We start from the raw sequence: 18759 nt of genomic DNA on the forward strand, positions 1-18759 counted from the left end.
CTGTTCCCTCTCGGTTGAGGTATTGAGTCAAAACTGTGAAGCTTTGTTTCTGGCTAAAGTAAAACAATGGCTCATGACCCAAGAAGGTGAAAATTTTGAAAAAATTTTAAACTTTGTTGTGTAATCGTGATGTTTTTAAAAACTTTTCTGCATTTTTATTGCTAAAAATTATTATTCTTACAAGATATTCTCCTTTTTTTCTTTTCTTCTTTGAATTCACGATTTATTTTGTATTTTCATGCATGCAGTTTATAATTCTTAATTTTTTTCCTTATTCCATTCTTGTACCATACACAATATATAAATTTGAATATCTTAATTCTTTTCTACTATGTATTTGATTTTCAAAATGTTTAGAAATTTGCACCAGCCGCTGTTTTAGGCTATCATATAATTGTAATAGTATTGATTAGTTTTGGATTTGCTTTATCTTATCGTCTGGAACATAAATTTTGGGTTATTGCCCTAAATCTACCTCTCTTATTTCGCGTAATAACTGAATTGAAGAATTTCGTGGCTTAGACTCTGTGAGAGCTTTTTGAGTAGTCCTAAATGCCTTTCAATTTTTATTTCCTATATTTAGTAATGAATTTACTGTATAAAATTCCACAGCAGTACTTTTTTAATCATATACTAACGAAAACAGCACCGTTGGATTTTTAAACCGGGGTTTTAATCCAGTCAACTAGTAAAGGTACCTACTCGAAAATACATGCCCTGGATAAGGCAAATTTAACTCTGGAGGGATTGAAACCTGCGTCTCTTGTTTGGAGAGCGAGGGCTTTACCTTCCCCTGACTGATGCCGGCTAGGTTACAAGTCTTCACAATGGGGTGGTTTCCTATTTTTTTATTGCCTAAATCGAAAGATTATTACTCCTGGAGTACGTATTTCACGCTTATAGATTTTTAAATTACGATACCTATTTTTCGCGATTAAATAAAGAGAGAAAAATTTCATGCGCGCGATAACGCGACGGCTAAGTATGTGAATACTGGGGAAGCCCGTGTGATGTCATTCTGGTTCCTGCTGCCGCCGTGTGAGGCCACCTTGGTGCGAGACTATGAGCGCCGATACGATGCAGGATGCTAGCAGGTAGCAGAGTACCCTGCTAGCAGGTAGCGCTTGGCTTAATAAGGATTATTAATACCCTATCAAACGAAGGAAACTTTCCCATCTTACTCAATTTTAATTGGTGATTATTAAGAAATGTTTCCCTGAGCTCTGTGCCACACGCATGCGTTGGTAGTAACGATCAAACGATGTATAACTCCTGACAACTCGTATAGCATCTCGGTCCCTGTGACGTCACGTGGAGTGGCATTGCGTGGCCGCCAATCAGGTCTTTTTCAAATGAGGTTAAAATTGACCATTAATATTCGTCGAAACTGGGATTTCTAAAACCAAGTAATTTGTGTATACACTAATGTTGGGTAACGAATCGCAATCAATGCCTTTCGTTTTCTTTGATGAAGGAAACTACCGTATTCGTTATCTTTTTGATACCATAGTATGATTTATTGAATTTGTATTCCCATCGAAAGGGGTGTTTAATAGGTTTACTGGGGTAGTGGAGGTGGACCGGCTAACGCGAGAATGGAGCCGCAAGCGAGGGTCATAGAGATAACGGCCGGCCGGTTCCGCGTCCTCTTGGTCAGATGAAGGCGACCATGCGTTACGTCCGTCAGTTCGTATACCTCTCTCTCTTTGTGTCTCCGACCGTTTAACCCAGATGCGGAAAACTCGAAATAAAAGAGGAATTTCCGGCGAAAGAGCAAACACCTTTTTGTATGGAAGGTTTTACGTTCGTGAAAAAAAGGGTTTTTCCTCTCACCTTTGTCGAATGACCTTCCCGAACTCACTCTTGGCCTCGTTTCGGGGTGGATTCAAAACAAAAAATTAATCTCTCTTAGACGATATGAGAAAACCTCTCTTTTTGTACTTGAATTTCCAGAAGTGCGAAAATATAGCCGAGGTAAACACCAACCGCCTTGACCTGTACCCCGGCCTGAATACGGTGATTGTTCAAACAATATTATTAATTTGATCTCGTACTCAATGGCGTAGCCACGGGGGGAGTTCCGGGGTACAAACCCCCTCCCCCTCTTGAGCCTTGGAAAGAGGCGCCAAAAGTTAGTAATGTTGCCTCAGTATATAAAATAATACTTGATTTTATAAGATAATCGTGCAAAATTTCTGTTTTTGAGTCCTAAAAAATCACGTTGTCAACATTAAAAACCTCAAAATTTTCCGGAGGATGTCCCCCATTTTTTTCCATACACTCAGGAAGGGCCCCGAAATCTCCGGTCAGCGCCACCATTTCAAAATCCTGGCTATGCCACTGCTCGTCTGGCCTATTGCGTTGTATTCTGAGATGCGTTTTTTCAGGTGCAGGCAGAGAATTCTGTTGCCGCCAACTAAAATCCTCTTTATTTGATTTCACTAGCTGGCAAAATAATTTATTATCAGTCGATAGAAAAACTTATTGTAAAAAAAAATGCCTTGGCGCTAGCTTCCTGATCAAAAATGTGAGAATGAGCAATGTGGATCCAAGAAGTACAAAAATCTCTGATCTCTTCAATACTTTGTCATGAAGTGATGAAGTAAGTGGAAATCAGGGCCAAAAATTCACAGCAAAAACGAGAATTCGATCGAATCCTTATCTAATTCACGTTATCATTTCAAAACTTGATAAAAATCAAGGATCGCTTGACCGAGCTTTTTTATTTAAATTTTTTTCTCATCGTTGCTATTGTAGTTCTGTCCGTGTAAAGGCCGGGACACACATGACCGCACCGAGCCCGCGCCGACACACGGCCGAGTGTTGGACGTGCTACGGCGAGAAAGGAAAACAATGCATTCAAACGCGTAGGGACACACACCACCGCACCGTGCCCGCACCGTCATCGTGCTTGGAGACCGCGCCGAGCCCGCACCGTCACCGACTAGTTCAGTTTACTTTTTGACGGTGACGGTGCGGGCTCGTGCAACATGGAGAGCGAGAAACTTATTGAAGAAGTGCGGAAATTCCCAGTTCTGTATGACCAAACTGTGGATAATTATCGGAATGTCGAGTACAAGGAAAGGGTGTGGAAAATGATTTCCGAGAAACTGAAAGCATCAGGTATGTCACATTTTTATATTCTTTCATTTCGTTATACAGAGTGTTTATTTACCGTGTGTAGTGCATGTACAAGTTTGCAACAGTTTCTACATTGGTCAAACATCTCAGTACTTAATGAATAGGAATTCACAACTCAAATCATCAATAAAAAATAAAACACAGTTATGTGCCCTTGCACAACCCAGATTATTCAATAGCTATTATTTCGACTTTAGTAATACCAAAATTTTAGAAAATGAATTAATTTTTCATACAAGATATTTTAGCGAAGCGGTTGATAAAAGAAATTATATATATTTCAAAAAATTAAAATTGTTATAATAAAAGATCGGATATTGATAATTTGAGTATAATTTATTTTTACTCTATTGATTTTCTCTGAATGTAACCATGGTCTACAAAATAATCATTGTTACCATAAACAAACAAACACCACAAATTAAGTTACGTTGAACTCCTGTGTTTCCCTTTTCTCAATTACTTAATACTGAAATTGTCGTTTTATTTTATTATAAAATAAAAACAGTATTGTAACTTTATATATTTATGCTTCCAAATTCTACTATCATATCATATTTAATTCATCCATATGTTTATCTCATTTTCTTTTTCATAACTAAGCCCTTTAGAAGATATACAATTATATCGAAGCGTTGGCTAAATTTGGTTTTTATTTATTTGGACCTAAACTCCAAGAACTCACAAAAATATAAATAAATAAGTTTAAGAAGAGGTCAAGAAAGAATAAAAATTTAACAATAATAATTAACGCACTAACACAGTTGAATTTCCAAAGTTGAAAGTTGTAGTTCAAAATAATATCGCTACTTGTACGTTAAAGTCCAATGTCATTTGGCGTTAAATCTTGGGCGTATTATATTCCCAGTGCAGCCCTCACTTGCCACTCTACACTTCCAACTGGAGAGTTAAAGAAATCCTTGAGTTTTTCTCGAACAGCAAACGCTTCTCCTGTTGACCCTCCTCGTAGACGGGGTAGGTCTTGAAGATTGCAGGCCCTGCTAGGGAGGCTGGTGCTCTCAGTCCCATCTTTGCTTTCATTTAATGCTGACATGTTAATTCCTTCATTATATCTTATGAAATTGTGGAGGACGCAAGCAGCTAGTACTAAAGTCGTAATGTTTTCAGGATTTCCTTGCAACCGTCGGGAGAAAATGCGAAACTTCTGTACCAAAATTCCAAACGCATTTTCAGAAATCCTCCTAGCTCGGCTTAGACGGTAGTTAAATATCCTTTTGTCATCTGTCAAACCTTTTCCAGGATAAGGTCTCATCATATACCTTTTAAGAGGAAAGGCTTCATCACCTACAATGACCATTGGCAGTTCGAAATTTGTTCCAGGTAGTGCTCCACCCCTGGGAACATTGAGCTGGCCATGCTCCAGAGCTCTTCCAAAATTCGAGTTTAAAAAAATACCTCCAACCGAGTTTTTCCCGTAAGCTCCGACGTCTACCACAATGAAGTTGTAGCATGGGTCAACTAAGGCTAGAAGTACAATGGAGTATGAGTGTTTGTAATTCCAGTATAGACTGCCTGATAACTTCGGAGCTTGAATTGTAACATGCTTCCCATCCAAGGCTCCAATACAGTTGGGGTACTGCCACTTTTCCCAAAACTCAGATGCCACAGTGTTCCATTTTGCTTCATTTGGCACAGGCATGACCTCCTTTTGAATAACGTCCACTATTGCTTTACATGTACTGTGAATGATAGCAGCTACAGTCGATCTGCCCAGCCTATAGCTGAATGAAATTGTCTTGAAAGTATCCCCAGTTGCAAGGAACCTGAAAAAAGATATTTTGATAGATTTTAACATAAAATTATTATTCTAAAAGAATATTTTTTTTAGGAGGGCCGGAAGAGTGCAGGAAAAGGTGGGCCTCGTTTCGAGATCAGTTCCGTCGAACTCTACAAAAGAGGAAGACAAGATCGGGACAAGCTGCAGCCAAAAAAAATAAGTACAAGTACGAAGACATTTTGGAATTTTTGCTGCCTCATATTGTGGAAAGAGAAACCCTCTCCAATGTGCCATCAATGGAATACCAAAGGGATGATTCTGAATTTGACCCAAGAGTGGAAGAAGAGCCTGAACATGATCCCGGAAGTGAGCTTGAAAGCCAAAACGATGTTTCTCAATACCCTGGTACAAGTTCTCAGATTACAGTTCAGCCTACCTCTCCAGATCCTCCAGCTGAGACTACGGAAACCATTTCTGGGAAAAGAAACCACTTCAATAGACCATTGAATGCTAAACGAAGGGGATCAAATAATGAAAAACCGGCGCAAGAGTCTCCTTCGAGCCAACTTATGGCGTATATATTAGCCGAAAAAGAGGCAGAAAAAGTCAGAGTTAATCCAACCAGTCCTGAACAACACCCTATCGATATTTTTCTTGCTAGCCTGGCTCCAGTTCTGAAATCTTTGGACCCCATATTATTAAACCAGGCAAAAACATCAATTTTCACCACTGTGCAAGAGTTTGAGTTGAAGCAGTTATCAAAAAATGAAAGCGTCGCAGGCAGCAATGATTCCTCCACACGTTCATCATTCACCAATGAATCACCTCATTACAGTTCCTTTAACGAAAGCCACCAACAAATAACGAATCCACTTTCCGTGCATACAATGAACCACGCCTCGTTTTTTAAATTGTAAAAATAATAATATCAACATGTTTAGTATAAAAAATTTGGCAATTAAAGTATTTATTTTTTGATATTGTGTTTCTATTACCACTAGTGACTCTCTTATACAATTATGCAAAACTACAGAAATTAGAAAAGAAGAATATTTGGTCGTGTGTGTGTTATATATATATATACACCCACACACATATATGTACACCTCCTAAAAACGCACAAATATGAGAACATACCTTAAGCACACAGCCAGACGTTCACTTGGTGGAATACATCTCCTCCAAAACGTATCGTTCTTCTTCAGGTGTTCTTGGAGCTTATTGAGGAGAAGATGGAAGGTATTTTGTGTCATTCGAAAATATCCGTAGAACTTAATTTCATCATCCATGAGACGATGAAACAGGGTATTAAATTCTCCCTCAATATGTCTTGATTTCCATGCAGTGTCCACCCAAGTTCTCTTTCTTCGCCTCCTCAAAGTTTCCTCTTTTTCCTCTTCATCTAGAGCCAAGGCAATCATCGCTAGATCACGGTTCCGAAAGTTTGAAAACATGATCGAGATCAGAGAAACACACCACGCTAGGAACAGAAATGAGACAATACTGACGGCCGTCGCACGGGGCAGTGACGGGCCAGTGTGTTCTCCTACCACCGTCACCAACAATCGTCCGTGCCGCGGCCGTGTGTCGGCCGTGTGTCGGCGCGGGCTCGGTGCGGTCATGTGTGTCCCGGCCTTAAGTGATACCGTAATTGTTGATTCACATCACGTCGTTATCATCATCAATTCTAAAGCTTGATCCACATTTTTTACATCCCTTTTGAGAAATCCTTCCGGTGATTGCAGAATAATTACGATTTTAGGTGATTTTTGTCCGTGACAGGTCCAGTAGGAGAGATGGTACCCATGGATTTTTCTATCGTTTAGCTCGTCCTACATTCATTTAGCGAACTCCATTTCATCAGTCAGAGCCGGCTTCATAGCCATCTCCACCTCTTAATGGAATAATAGATTTTAATGTGTCGAGGACGACGAAAATGCGTGGAAAAGGGCCGGTACTAGTGACCGCGTAAAGGTCGGGACACACATAACCGCACCGAGCCCGCGCCGACACACGGCCGAGTGTTGGACGTGCTACGGCGAGAAGGGAAAACAATGCATTCAAACGACACACACCACCGCACGTGCCAGCACCGTCATCGTGCTCGGAGACCGCGCCGAGGCCGCACCGTCACCGACTAGTTCTGTTTACTTTTTGACGGTGACGGTGCGGGCTCGTGCAACATGGAGAGCGAAAAACTTATTGAAGTCCTATCCTCTTCATCTAGAGCCAAGGCAATCATCGCTGGATCACTGTTCCGAAAGTTTGAAAACATGATCGAGATCCCAAAAACACACTACGCTAGAAGAAGAAATGAGACAATACTGACGGTCGTCGCACGGGGCAGTGACGGACCAGTGTGTTCTCCTACCACCGTCACCAACAGTCGTCCGAGCCGCGGCCGTGTGTCGGCGCGGGCTCGGTGCGGTTATGTGTGTCCCGACCTTAATTCAGAGCTATCGTTTTCATAGACTCTGAAAAGCTATCACAAGAGCTTATCCCTCACTGCAACGGAACAAATTATAGTTAAATTTAAGTTTAAGATTCGTTTGGCACTGCTCTACACTGAGTTCTCGTTTGTTATCTTCCTTTCAACCTTATATTCTTCTCCATCATGTTGCTATCCACTTAATTAAGGAAAGGATTGTACAATTTTTTATTTTTTTAAAAGTCAGTTGCTTGAGTAAATATACATGTAAATGATACTGGATTGCATTAGTGAATCAAGGGGAGACTGTCATGACCTGGGTCCGAGGAGTATGGAATAGCCCATTTTTTACAGAAGGTAGTGCTACTCTACTATAGAAACAACTCAAAATTCTCTCGCGTTTGGGACTTATAGCAATACACTTGCATATATACTTCCTTTACTCCTTTTTAAGGGCACAAGAACTACAAAACGAGTAAAAATAAAAATTCTGATAAAAGTTTGGGGGGTTGATGACCCTGTGATCCCCCTAAATCCTCTTCTGGACATGTTAGGGTAGAGGTCATTCCGGACTAAGCTGCGGGCCCGTGAATTCAATAAATTAGTGTAGGAGTCCAGTTCCTCTTATGTCACGAGTATTGTTTTCGAGAGGTTTGAAATAGGTTTGAACCTTAGAATCTCCGATTAGTAGCCAAACAGTACGCTCAATTTATTTTTTTAATAGGCATTATGAGCTTAGAGCCGTTAAAATTAATAAAGTACGTCATTAATTTAAACGGCTCAATTCATGGCGTAGTTCATTAGTTTTAACCGCACAATGGCTATAATTTTAAGATTTCTCGATAATAATATGCAATGTTCCTTGATTCTTTGGGACAATATATTCTGAAGCACTCCGAAATCAAGTTTTGCCGCAAAATAACGTGTAAGGTTTTTTTAGCAAGGCTTTTGCTCGCAGCCCGATTGAAAAATATTTTCTGCGAGTTAATTTTAGGCTGAATTGGCACTTTAAAAAAAATAAAATTCCCACTTTGGCCATTTTTTATGCAATATTAGGTGGTAATTTGTCAAGATTTTCCATTTATAAGGAGGAGGTGTTTAATACCAATTTGTATTCACGCAGTGTAGTATATTCCCGTGGGATGCAATATTAATATATTTTGCTGAAGAACTTGAGAGTAATGAGGTCTTATACTTGTCTCTGGATCGTCTTTTTGCATCTCTTTAGAAAACCCTTATGGACATCATCTCCATCAGGCGCCTCCGTAATGACTGTGGGAACAGTATGTAAATTGGGAATGTTAATGCCTCTTATGAGCCTAAATTAACGTTTTACGTGGTATTTTTTCTTCCATTTTCCCTGGATTTATTTTCGCAATAATTCTTTCTCGCACGCTTGGGGGGGAACCTTTTCATAAATGATGCGGTCAAGTAGTAGAGATTAATTACGAAGTCTAATGAAGTACAGCGCCAAATGGGCGTCTGGAAAGATGATCGTTCCATGAGTGTCGTCACCAGCGTCGTTGCAAAATTTCCCAGGGTCCTAACGGGTGTGGTGACGTAATGAGATGAATTATTTCATGGAAGAATAACTTCCTTTTTTTTAAGAAGATTGTAATTTTTTTGCGTCGACTCTGCCTCGTAATCGGTCTTGAAGATTTGAATGATTACACCCACTCACCGGTGGCGTAGCCAGGAATTTCGTTCGGGGAGGGGTCCAAAACCAGGGGGAAATAAAAAAAAACTGGGTAATAAGTAATGTCTTTTAAACTAATTTTAACAATTTTCATATCAGAAAAAACTTCATTAAAAAAACTTTTAAAATTCATGATTTTCAATATTTTATTTTATGAAAGAAAATAATTTGTGTTCTTATATTTCGAGGGGGGGGTCCGGACCCCTCGGATCCCCCCCCTGGCTACGACACTGCCACTCACCTAATAATAGGACCTTTCATCCAAGAATACCTATTTTGGGTGTTAAATTTGTGTGCCACGATAAAAGTCCTTTCAATTTCTTGTTAGATACTTTGGTTATCACGACTTCCTTTCTACCGCGTGTGATGTGAGATGTGGGCTGGGTGTATTTCCTGGTGCGTTGGGTATTTCAGAATAAGTAGCTTGGAGAAATACCTTAAAGAAGGATATTAAAATTGTATAAAGTTGAAATTATTTAAATCTGTTTACCAGGGCCGATTTTAGATTAAAAGTGGCCCTAGGCTACTCCGCTTACGAGGCCCTTACGCCTCCCATTTTTAAGGTGTAGGTTGCATGAGAGATAATTAAATACATCTTTACTGTGATACATATCAATTTTTCAAATGAAGCATGTTGCGATTGGTACTTACCTACCTTATAGTGTAATTTTAATTTTGCTGACAATTTCAATGTAGGCCCCTCTTGATCTTGAGGCCATAGACTGAAGCATACTTAGCCTATAGGAAAATCTGGCTCTGCTGTTAACGTATTACAATTTATGCATGTAGGCATTTAATATTTTTGTGATATCAACAGAATTATTCATCCGCTTGTACCCTTCCGTAATTAAATATTATTTTTTTGTTGGAATCGCAAATGTAACCACAGTTGGCGTGGAAGAAGCAGATACATATGTGTACTAGTTGAAATCCGTAAGTATTGAGGAAAAATGTGTTCAAAGTAGCACATAATGTGTATCGATGATTTTATCAGGATGGGCCGAATTTTTTTTCTCATTTGGTTCTGGAACTTTAGCACAAGGGTGTTCCCAGGATCAAAACTGGAGGGGCAAGCCATGGTTGCTCAAGTTGTAGGTAAGATTTAAGCATGGAAAAGGTGAATGAAATCAACATTTTAAGGAAGCTGTAACAGCTCTTTATTAGTTTTTAAAATTATTTGCTTGAAAAAATATTATTTTCCTTAAAGACATTTGCGAATTATGCTTCTGAGGGGGCAGCTGCCCCCTTCTGCCCCTCGCTGTGTACGCCCATGCTTAAGCAGCAATGGAATTATAAGCATTCATGTCAAAGTCACTTTTTGCAATTACCATTTTCAGTTAGACATCGTGCTCAGCATCTAATGACTCCCTCTGAAGGATAGCTGTCTTTGGTGGTCGGGTGATAATGTTATTCCCACTCATTTATGTTCTTTTAAGGCAGATTAAAAACCATGTATTCCCATATATGTGCATGGGGAGCATTAGGACTCTACTGTTGTGTTAAAAACTCCTTTCCTTTCTATCCTGAAAAATGCTAGTGTAGTCTACGACTCTTCGAAATTATTTACTTTGATGTAATTTTTGACCAATCAAGTGTATAATCTCCCTTGTATCAAGGACTTTTTGCTTAGCATAATACGGCGGTAATTCGTTTAAGATGCTGGCCTTTAGTGAACTGATATCCACGTGGAAAAAATGGATTCCCTCGTTTTGTAGTTTTGACTTTTATTTTCTCTTTATTTTTAACGTCTCGCCCGATTTTTTTTGTTAAGGTTCTTTGGGAGGGTTCTTTATCCGTCTTTGGTCTGCATCAACCTCGTCCTCATATGTTTTTCCGTATTTGGTTTCTGTTTTGTAAGGCGTTTGGCGAGTGGAGGGTCAAGGCGTTTGTATCATTTAGAACATGTGGCCAAGTTGCTTTGGGATGTTTTCAGTGGCGGACGAAGTTTTGTTCCAGAATCCCTTAATTACTACATAAGACCTTTTTTTATTTACTCTTGAGATTTCATTAGTGCTTAGTAATTTAATTGGTTCCTGAAGGACATGAGAGCGTGGTATTTTGAAGTTCTATGTCTAATATTTCTGAGAAAAAACACTTATTACCATTATATCGGCATTTTAAATTTGATATGTCGTTTAAAAAATTCAATGGCAGGTGTTTTTTTTTATAAGAAAACAAAATATTTCTGTCCATACATCTCACGATGACGCACATAAAATACCTTATCTGTAATGCGTGTTAGTTGTTGTATCTTGAAATATTATTCATGACATCGGTAAATCGAATTTATTTTTCATTATTTTAACCTCCTCTTGCTTTAGCAATTGTTCTACATTTATTTTCCTTTCCAATTTATTTAGCCATTCCGGTTCCATAAGCGATGAAATTAATTTTTATATTTTAAGTGTAAGTACTTAATTTTATTTAAGATTCAGATGTCTTTCTTAGCGGGTGACTCCGTAATAGTTATCACCCTGGCTAGTCCCGGTAAGTATACTTAAACATCTTTCACCATCTCACTTTACTATCTACTTTAAAGAAAAATATTCATAAAGTAAAATTCACGTTTTTAAACATTCTAAAAAATCCCGACTCCGTCTTGAAAAGTGTGGAAAATCAGAGAACTTGAGCTGTAAGTGACCACCTAGAGATTTCGTATAAGATTGAGCGTGACCCATTTTTGGTGGTAAACCAGAGCCTTGGCCTATCGAATAGCGTAATTTTCCAGCATTTTTCGAAGTTGACTGCGAGAAATGGGAGCCTACAAGTCGCCGGAAACGTCGCTATCATTTTCTTTTTTCATGACCTTCGTCCAAAAAATTAAGGTCTCGTCCCAAAGGAACATTTCAGAGATTCCAACGAGAGGGTTCAACCTCCGCCACTGGATGAATCACTCCGGCCCTCAATATTTTTCCATTTTCGGTATCGCTTTTTATGCGGGTTTGTCCTCCGTCCCCAATTTGGCGTGTTGGCTGGAAACTGAATTCGTCGCTAAGGGAACAATCCTTGATTCGTCTCGGACACAATAGGTACAATGTCAGGTGAGGGTTATTGTACCCATTGAAGGAGAATAAGGACCATAAATGGTCAGTGGCATATCTGTGGCTATTTATGAGAAGAGGGAAAGGAAGAGACAATCAGATGTGGGAGGAGAAATAAGCCCCATTCGTCTCTCGCAAAACTGAATGCAATGAAATGCATGGAAAGCAGACGCCAGTGAGGAATGTATTGTGCGTGATGGTGGAAATGAATGTAGTGGCGTTTGACGTGAATTGGCAATTTTATACGTCGCAATGCTGAACTAAATTGTCTATGATAATGGAATAAAAAAAAGATTTAAAAAACACGATATTTCACAAAATAGTTTTAAATTCGCTGTAAAGTAAAAAAAAAAAAAGATTTTCATCACTCTCTGAATGAAGCTTGGGTACTGATTACGTGTATGAGAAATGAGTTAATAAGAGCCTGATGGATGAGTATTGTGGCATGAAATTTTGAAGGATTGGCAGGTAATATCAATATCTAAACCCTTATCTTATTTATGCTTTTTTACTTTTAATGGTGGATCATGTAACCGATTGAACCACAGCTGTTAAACAAATTTCTGCAATAAAAAAACTCATAAACACTCATATTGCTGCTCATGAAAAACTAAAATCTCAAGCCGATCCGACGATGGGAAGTAGGTGAAAAATCAATAGTAAAATTCCATTGATAAAACAGACAAACTGACGAAGCAAGTTGACAAAATGGTTGTCATGTAATTTGGATCTTTCTGATTGTCTAACTGAATGTTTTAGACTTTTAAATGTGTAATTGAATGTGCGTCGAGATTCAATCTTTGCATTTCCACTTTAACGCCATATTTTGAGACATTTTAATACTAAAATAACTGATAAAAATTATGTTTTTCCACTTGGAAATATAGTTAATTTATTAGGGAGCACAATGGAACAAAATTTAAAAAGTATTATTGAATTATGCATTGTCATCAGAGGCTTACAAATGTGGAAAATTTCAAGCCGATCCGACGATGGGAAGTGGGTTAAAAATCAATAATAAAATTCCATCGATAAAACAGACAAACTGACGAAGCAAGTTAGCAAACAAGCAAGCGTGTAATTTGGATCTCTCTGATTGTCTAGCTGAATTATTTTAGACTTTTTTAATGTGTAATTGAATGTACGTATAGATTCGATCTTTGCATTTCCGCCGTAAGGTTTTCTAGCTTACCGCAAGTCCTAAGTGACCTCACGTTCCATATTCCTATCCTCATAACTTTATCGCAGTTGACCGATGTACCCTCTCGGGTAGTCCCCGCCCGGAGATTCAAATGGGGGACTAGTTTACCTCCGGAATGTTTTACCTGAGAGAATTCCATTATGTCTGATTATTTAGAGTTGGAGTAGATGCGACTCCTCGGGATAATAATGCGGTGGTTTCCTCTTGCCTTCCACATCGCAGTACTGCAGCCGTTAAAGTAAATGTTACCACGCCTGTAGTGAAATGTGTGTCGCTGTACTGACCACCGTGGTCTCCACCTCCACTCATATGAAGAAGAGCTGCTGCCCTATCCCCCGGGTGATGTGAGGCACAATTGTCTGCGGCCTCCCGTCACCAAGTCACGGCATCTTCACAGGCTTAATATATCATTTAGATAGCCAGGGATCTTACCCAGGGATAGACCCGCACCTACTCGGAATGCCGCCGAATTTTGTCCACGACTGCTTAATCAATAAGTAAACTCCCATATACCGCAGCTAACCTCTATATATAGAGGTTGATCAGCCATCCGCAACCCGGCGGACGCAATCGGTGGCTTAAAGCTCAGCCGCTACAAAATAATACCAATTCAATTTTCGACTTTTAAAAATTATTAGTGAGTATCATACTACTGCGTCCTGGGACCTACTGCGTTTGGCTCGTTGTTCGTTTGTATATAATAGGTTTCATAGTATACTAGTTTTTGTATACTTGACATGAGTATAGTTCGTAGGTTCACTGATTTCTATGACATCTCTATGGTTAGTACCAAACACAACATGTTTCATTTGACATATTGATGCATATCACTGTAATTATGTAATTTATTATCTCTCACGCAATTTACTCACGTAAAACTTAAAAATGGGAGATGAATGGGCCTCATAGGATTTGGACAAAAATACCCAGCCATTACGAGGGCTGGCGGATATAATTCTCCCGCCTATACTTTTCCTTTAACATGACATTTATTTGCTGCTTTTTGCCGTTGAGTGTCTGTTCTCATTCGCCAAACGTGCGAGCTAAGCTAGAAAGGTTGCCTTTGCGGCCTAATCTCTTAGAGTGATGTATCGCAGTTACGTGGTGTGTCAACAGGAAAGAAAGCCACACCCTTTCATTAGGGGAAATGGAAAATGAAAAAAAAAAGAAATTCACGCGAGCGAAATCTAGGCCACGCGGAACCTGTTTGGCTCTATGGGTGAACTACCAGGAGTTCAAATTGCCATAGTCGAAGATGATATTATGTTGATTATTATTAAAGAATCCTACCGATTAAGGTAGGCTTCCATGGCGTACTTAAAAAGTATTCTGGGAGCCTTCCCTTCCTTTATGTACTTCTCTCTTCAATTCATAATAAGGCCTCCTCCCTTTCATCGCATTTAAAAATCGTATTCTCTTCCTAACCCCTCCCTCGTTTACCTAACATTCTACCCTCTAACACCGTTTTCAACATACCCTCCCCGCTAAGTACTCGCTACATCCATACCTTCTGTGTCCTCCACATAACATGTATAAGCTGCCTCTCCTCACCCACCATGTCCAGCACTTCGTGGTTGCTCCTCCTTTATTTCCACTGTACTTTCTCCATTATTCTCCACACCTACATCCAGCAATTGACGTTAGCAGTTAAAGTATGTACTTCATATATAAAGCAATGCTAAGTTTCTACAGGTACCTAAATATATCTTTTGCTGCTTGCAAAGCACATGTTTCTCTCTAAGCAAAAGAAAAATGATATAATTTAATGTTTATAAATTTATTAAAAATGTTTCACAATCTTTCCTTTTCTGCACAAACAATCATTTACACAGGCAACGATACAAATGCGCCAATTTTAATTAATTTCTCTTGTGCGTGATTTAATGCGTGCTGCACCTGACTCTTCTGTACTGTTTCACATTCACCGATTAAAATTAAGTATCATAGAATGCCTATTGCTGGTATCAACAATGATTAAGTGTCATCGCTTCGTCGAAAATTGGTCGCCGAAAATTCAGTCATATTCTCGCATTATTAGGGAATAGGCTCAAATGCTGTGGATAACTTCATGGTTAATTAAGAGTCAGGAGATATGAATTTGTATTTCTCGAAGCTTGAAGACTAACTTAATCTTACTCCATGCGCAATATTGGAATTTCTGAGTTCAGGTGCAATGTGCCCAACAGGAACAGATGTAAAATAACATAATTTACTCTCAGCACGGCTCTGTAGTACACCTTTGAACTTTAAAGCACGATTATTAGTGTAGTCTAACGCATAAATGATATCTTATCTACTATGTATATACCCCTATACACACCTTCATCCAACCACAAACCGATCCCGCAAGGTGCGATTTAATCTGCTCTTTAGGCTATTAAGTATTATTATATGTAATGTACTTTAGCATGTAAACTCTACATGATTAGGGTTTTTTATTTTGCTATATTATATATCTACTAATGCTGTTATTTCGCTTTATTTTACCATTATTTTTGCTTAATTATGCCTAATAATCCGCCACTGATCTGTTGGCATATATGCGAAAAGCGAAAGGCTTTTGCGTGCTGGCATTAGCGTGCCAAAACAAACAGCTACTATGAGTATAAAGTGTTCTATGCCACCTATTGGTACGGAGAAGTGAAAAAACACTTGCGTTGAGCCTGTCAGATCCATTGCGCCCGACGGAATGTTAAAGCTTAACAGTATGGTTATAAACAATAATTAAGATTAATCTAAGTGTGATAGGCTTTGTTTATGTTAATGTTTATTCTTAATCAATAATATTATAAACTGACCGACAGTCGTTGCTCTCAGCAGTCAAATCAAATATCCTGCTGGGATACATAGATTCAAATGGCAGAAAGCAGTTATTCGTGTTTTTGACCCTGTTTTACCAATTTTAAAAATGTGAAAAAAATTAGGATTATGCTTTAAGATAGGGGGAACGACATATATTTTTTTCGGCGAGTCTATTGTTTCCTAAAAATTTTAAATTAATTTTGAAAATTTCAAACTTATGTAAAAGTTTATTTTTCGGTTCAAAAATTTTGAAAAAAATCAGAATGATAGACCATAATAGTATACACAATTTAAAACCAAGAAAACGATTTTACAAGGATAAAAACTGGATATATGGTTAAAAAACTAAAAATCGTGTTTCAATTTTTTCTGCGGGTTCCATTGTTGAGGTGTGAAACTTTGGGAAAACACATAATTTTGGATGCACTTTAAGAGTATATTTTTTATTTCTCAAAATTTCAGGGGACACTTTTCACCATCTTAACCTGTTAGACCCTTTCAGACGAATATGGGTGTTAGATTCCAGTTTTAACATAAACGGGTCAAAATTATCAATCCCGTCCTCCTTGTGTTAATTAGGTACTCTAAATGCTGACATTTATTTATTAATGCCTATTTGTCTTCACGCTTAGGTTTCAGCAAACAGAATTATATTTTTTATTGGCGTAAAGTCCTCTATTGATTGAAGCATTTTTCGCCATCAGTTGATAATATCTAGCAATGAATTCTATGTATATACATGTAGTTGCCACTATAATACCGTATATTTAACAATTTTACTACGTATTGTTCTTTTTAAGTTGTTGTCCGTTGTAGAAGTTTTGCATCTTACGAGCGTTCCTTGTGCTTATGTTAGGCTATGGCGTTTGAATAGGGACTGGAAAAAGATCCTCCTCTTTAATTTATTGAATGCATATCCTTCATCGGCGGTGGCTTTCTTCCTGGGATGAAAAGGTCGCGGATATTACCATGCCCCGTTAGTCATAAAATCTTTTTCCGAGAGAAATGAGCAAGTGCAGAGTCTCTGTGAAAAGCCAGCCGGTCACGTTGGGTTCTATTCACCGTGGTTTGATGCAATCGCGACCCATTGCTCGTAGACGTATTTTTCCTTAGATTTCAGCTCCACTAAACCATTACTCTCCGTGATATACTAGCGTGTTTCTCGGTTTGTCTGCTTCCGCATCGCCAATTTAACCGCTAATTTAAAAATTGTGGGGTAGTGCGTATTTCAATTATTGCAGCTTGGCCTTCAACTTTTTAATTACATTAGTCTATTCCGTTGTTGCTGGTTATTCTTGAAATTACTTGTAGCTGGAGTTGGCGACCCGCATGCAGCACCGTGTAAACTTATTTCCTGTGGCCCAAAAAATTAATAGCTAATAATAGGTGGTAGGAATAATTTTATCACCCATCAATAACAATCACTCATCGCTACAACCCAATTTGGCATAGTTGTATAGTTTAGGGTTCGGTGACATTTTGAGACGGAAGAGCCCAAAGTTATGCAACCCGCTGTGCATATACATTTCGACTATGCTTTAATGCTGGAGCTGTATTCTCCGTAATGTGCATGACTAGGGTATATTGTTGCGCTCTCCGAACATTATTGGACAGCTCCAGCTAACTTTCGAATGGATTTTTCTCAGAAATGGTAAATCTTGGAGAAAAAAGTACACTGAGAATTTTATAGATAATTTCCTGAGCTACAATTTTGGTCTGAGCAATTTTTATCGTAAAACTAACCGTTTGGCCAAAAAACTCAAAACAAATTTGTGACCTTTGACCTTGAATAAAATGTTTTGCACACACGGGATCGATGGGAACTTTTCAGTATTTCATAAGAGCGGTATCCCTTACGTTCCTGTTAATTTTCAGCTTGTTGTGAATTTATGCAAGGGTCAATGTCTATTTAGACCAGGCTATAAAAATGGTAATTTCGTTCGATTTTCGAATACATACAGGAGAGGAAGGCCCCGTGCGCCGCGGCACCTATCCGATTATGTCGCTACTGAACACCCGTCCAAGGTCATTCATCGCCTGTAATGCATTATAAGCGCTTACCACGAGGTAAAATTACTCAAGGCCTCTTCACACGGTACATTTACCCGGACGAGTTAATGTATGAATGCAGGGACGATTTTGGTGGACCGGAAGGGAACACGTGCGAGTGCATGAACCAAATTAGAATAGGTTCTATTTTCTCTGCAAACATTCGCACAAGTTAGTTGGTAACACGCTGCATTTTCGCGTTCATTCACTCGTTCATACGATTAAATATTAACTTGCACGTGATAATGAGTCGTGTAACCTTGACAATGAAAATAAAAGTTTGTTTAAAAACTTGATTCTTTGGAAATCAGCAATGAGACAACCTTTAAGTAACGTTATAAGCCTCGAAATTGTCAATATTTTCGTAACCACTTGGACCCCCTCTACTGCTGGAAGGTTACCCCCGAGGCCCACCAGCTAGCCTCCCTTGTCCCTATCCTGGATCCGCCAAGCTATACTACGAAAGCGGGTGGCTGTCAACTATAGTTGGCTAAAACCAAGGAAGAAATTCGTGGGCCCCCAGAATAGGAAACTTTTCTTGCCTTGGATTCTGATACGTGTGTTAGAACTTTTTGGGTGACAATGAAGTGATGATTATGTCGCCCATGTCGAGGTATTGCTGTCAGCGTATTAGGCCATCGGGTGTAACATATCACTAAAAAT

The 18759-nt window shown here is 38.9% G+C and overlaps 1 protein-coding gene across 1 annotated transcript; it reads left to right on the forward strand.

Annotated features, from left to right (window-relative positions):
- The first annotated feature begins 2819 nt into the window (after positions 1 to 2819).
- LOC124158149 lies at positions 2820 to 5796 on the forward strand. Its single transcript, XM_046533333.1, has 3 exons — positions 2820 to 3230; positions 4010 to 4065; positions 4977 to 5796. The coding sequence occupies exons 1-3, from the start codon at positions 2991 to 2993 to the stop codon at positions 5794 to 5796; spliced, it is 1116 nt and encodes a 371-aa protein (XP_046389289.1). The 5' UTR covers positions 2820 to 2990.
- Positions 5797 to 18759: the final 12963 nt, after the last annotated feature.

The sequence above is a fragment of the Ischnura elegans genome, chromosome 4, assembly GCF_921293095.1.
Source record: "Ischnura elegans chromosome 4, ioIscEleg1.1, whole genome shotgun sequence".
NCBI lineage: Eukaryota > Metazoa > Arthropoda > Insecta > Odonata > Coenagrionidae > Ischnura > Ischnura elegans.

Coding starts and splice junctions, on each gene's coding strand:
- LOC124158149 (XM_046533333.1), top strand. CDS start 2,991: ATGGAGAGCGAGAAACTTATTGAAGAAGTGCGGAAATTCCCAGTTCTG. Junction 3,231..4,009: donor TACATTGGTCAAACATCTCA/GTACTTAATGAA, acceptor TTATATTCCCAG/TGCAGCCCTCACTTGCCACT. Junction 4,066..4,976: donor AGAGTTAAAGAAATCCTTGA/GTTTTTCTCGAA, acceptor TTATTCTAAAAG/AATATTTTTTTTAGGAGGGC.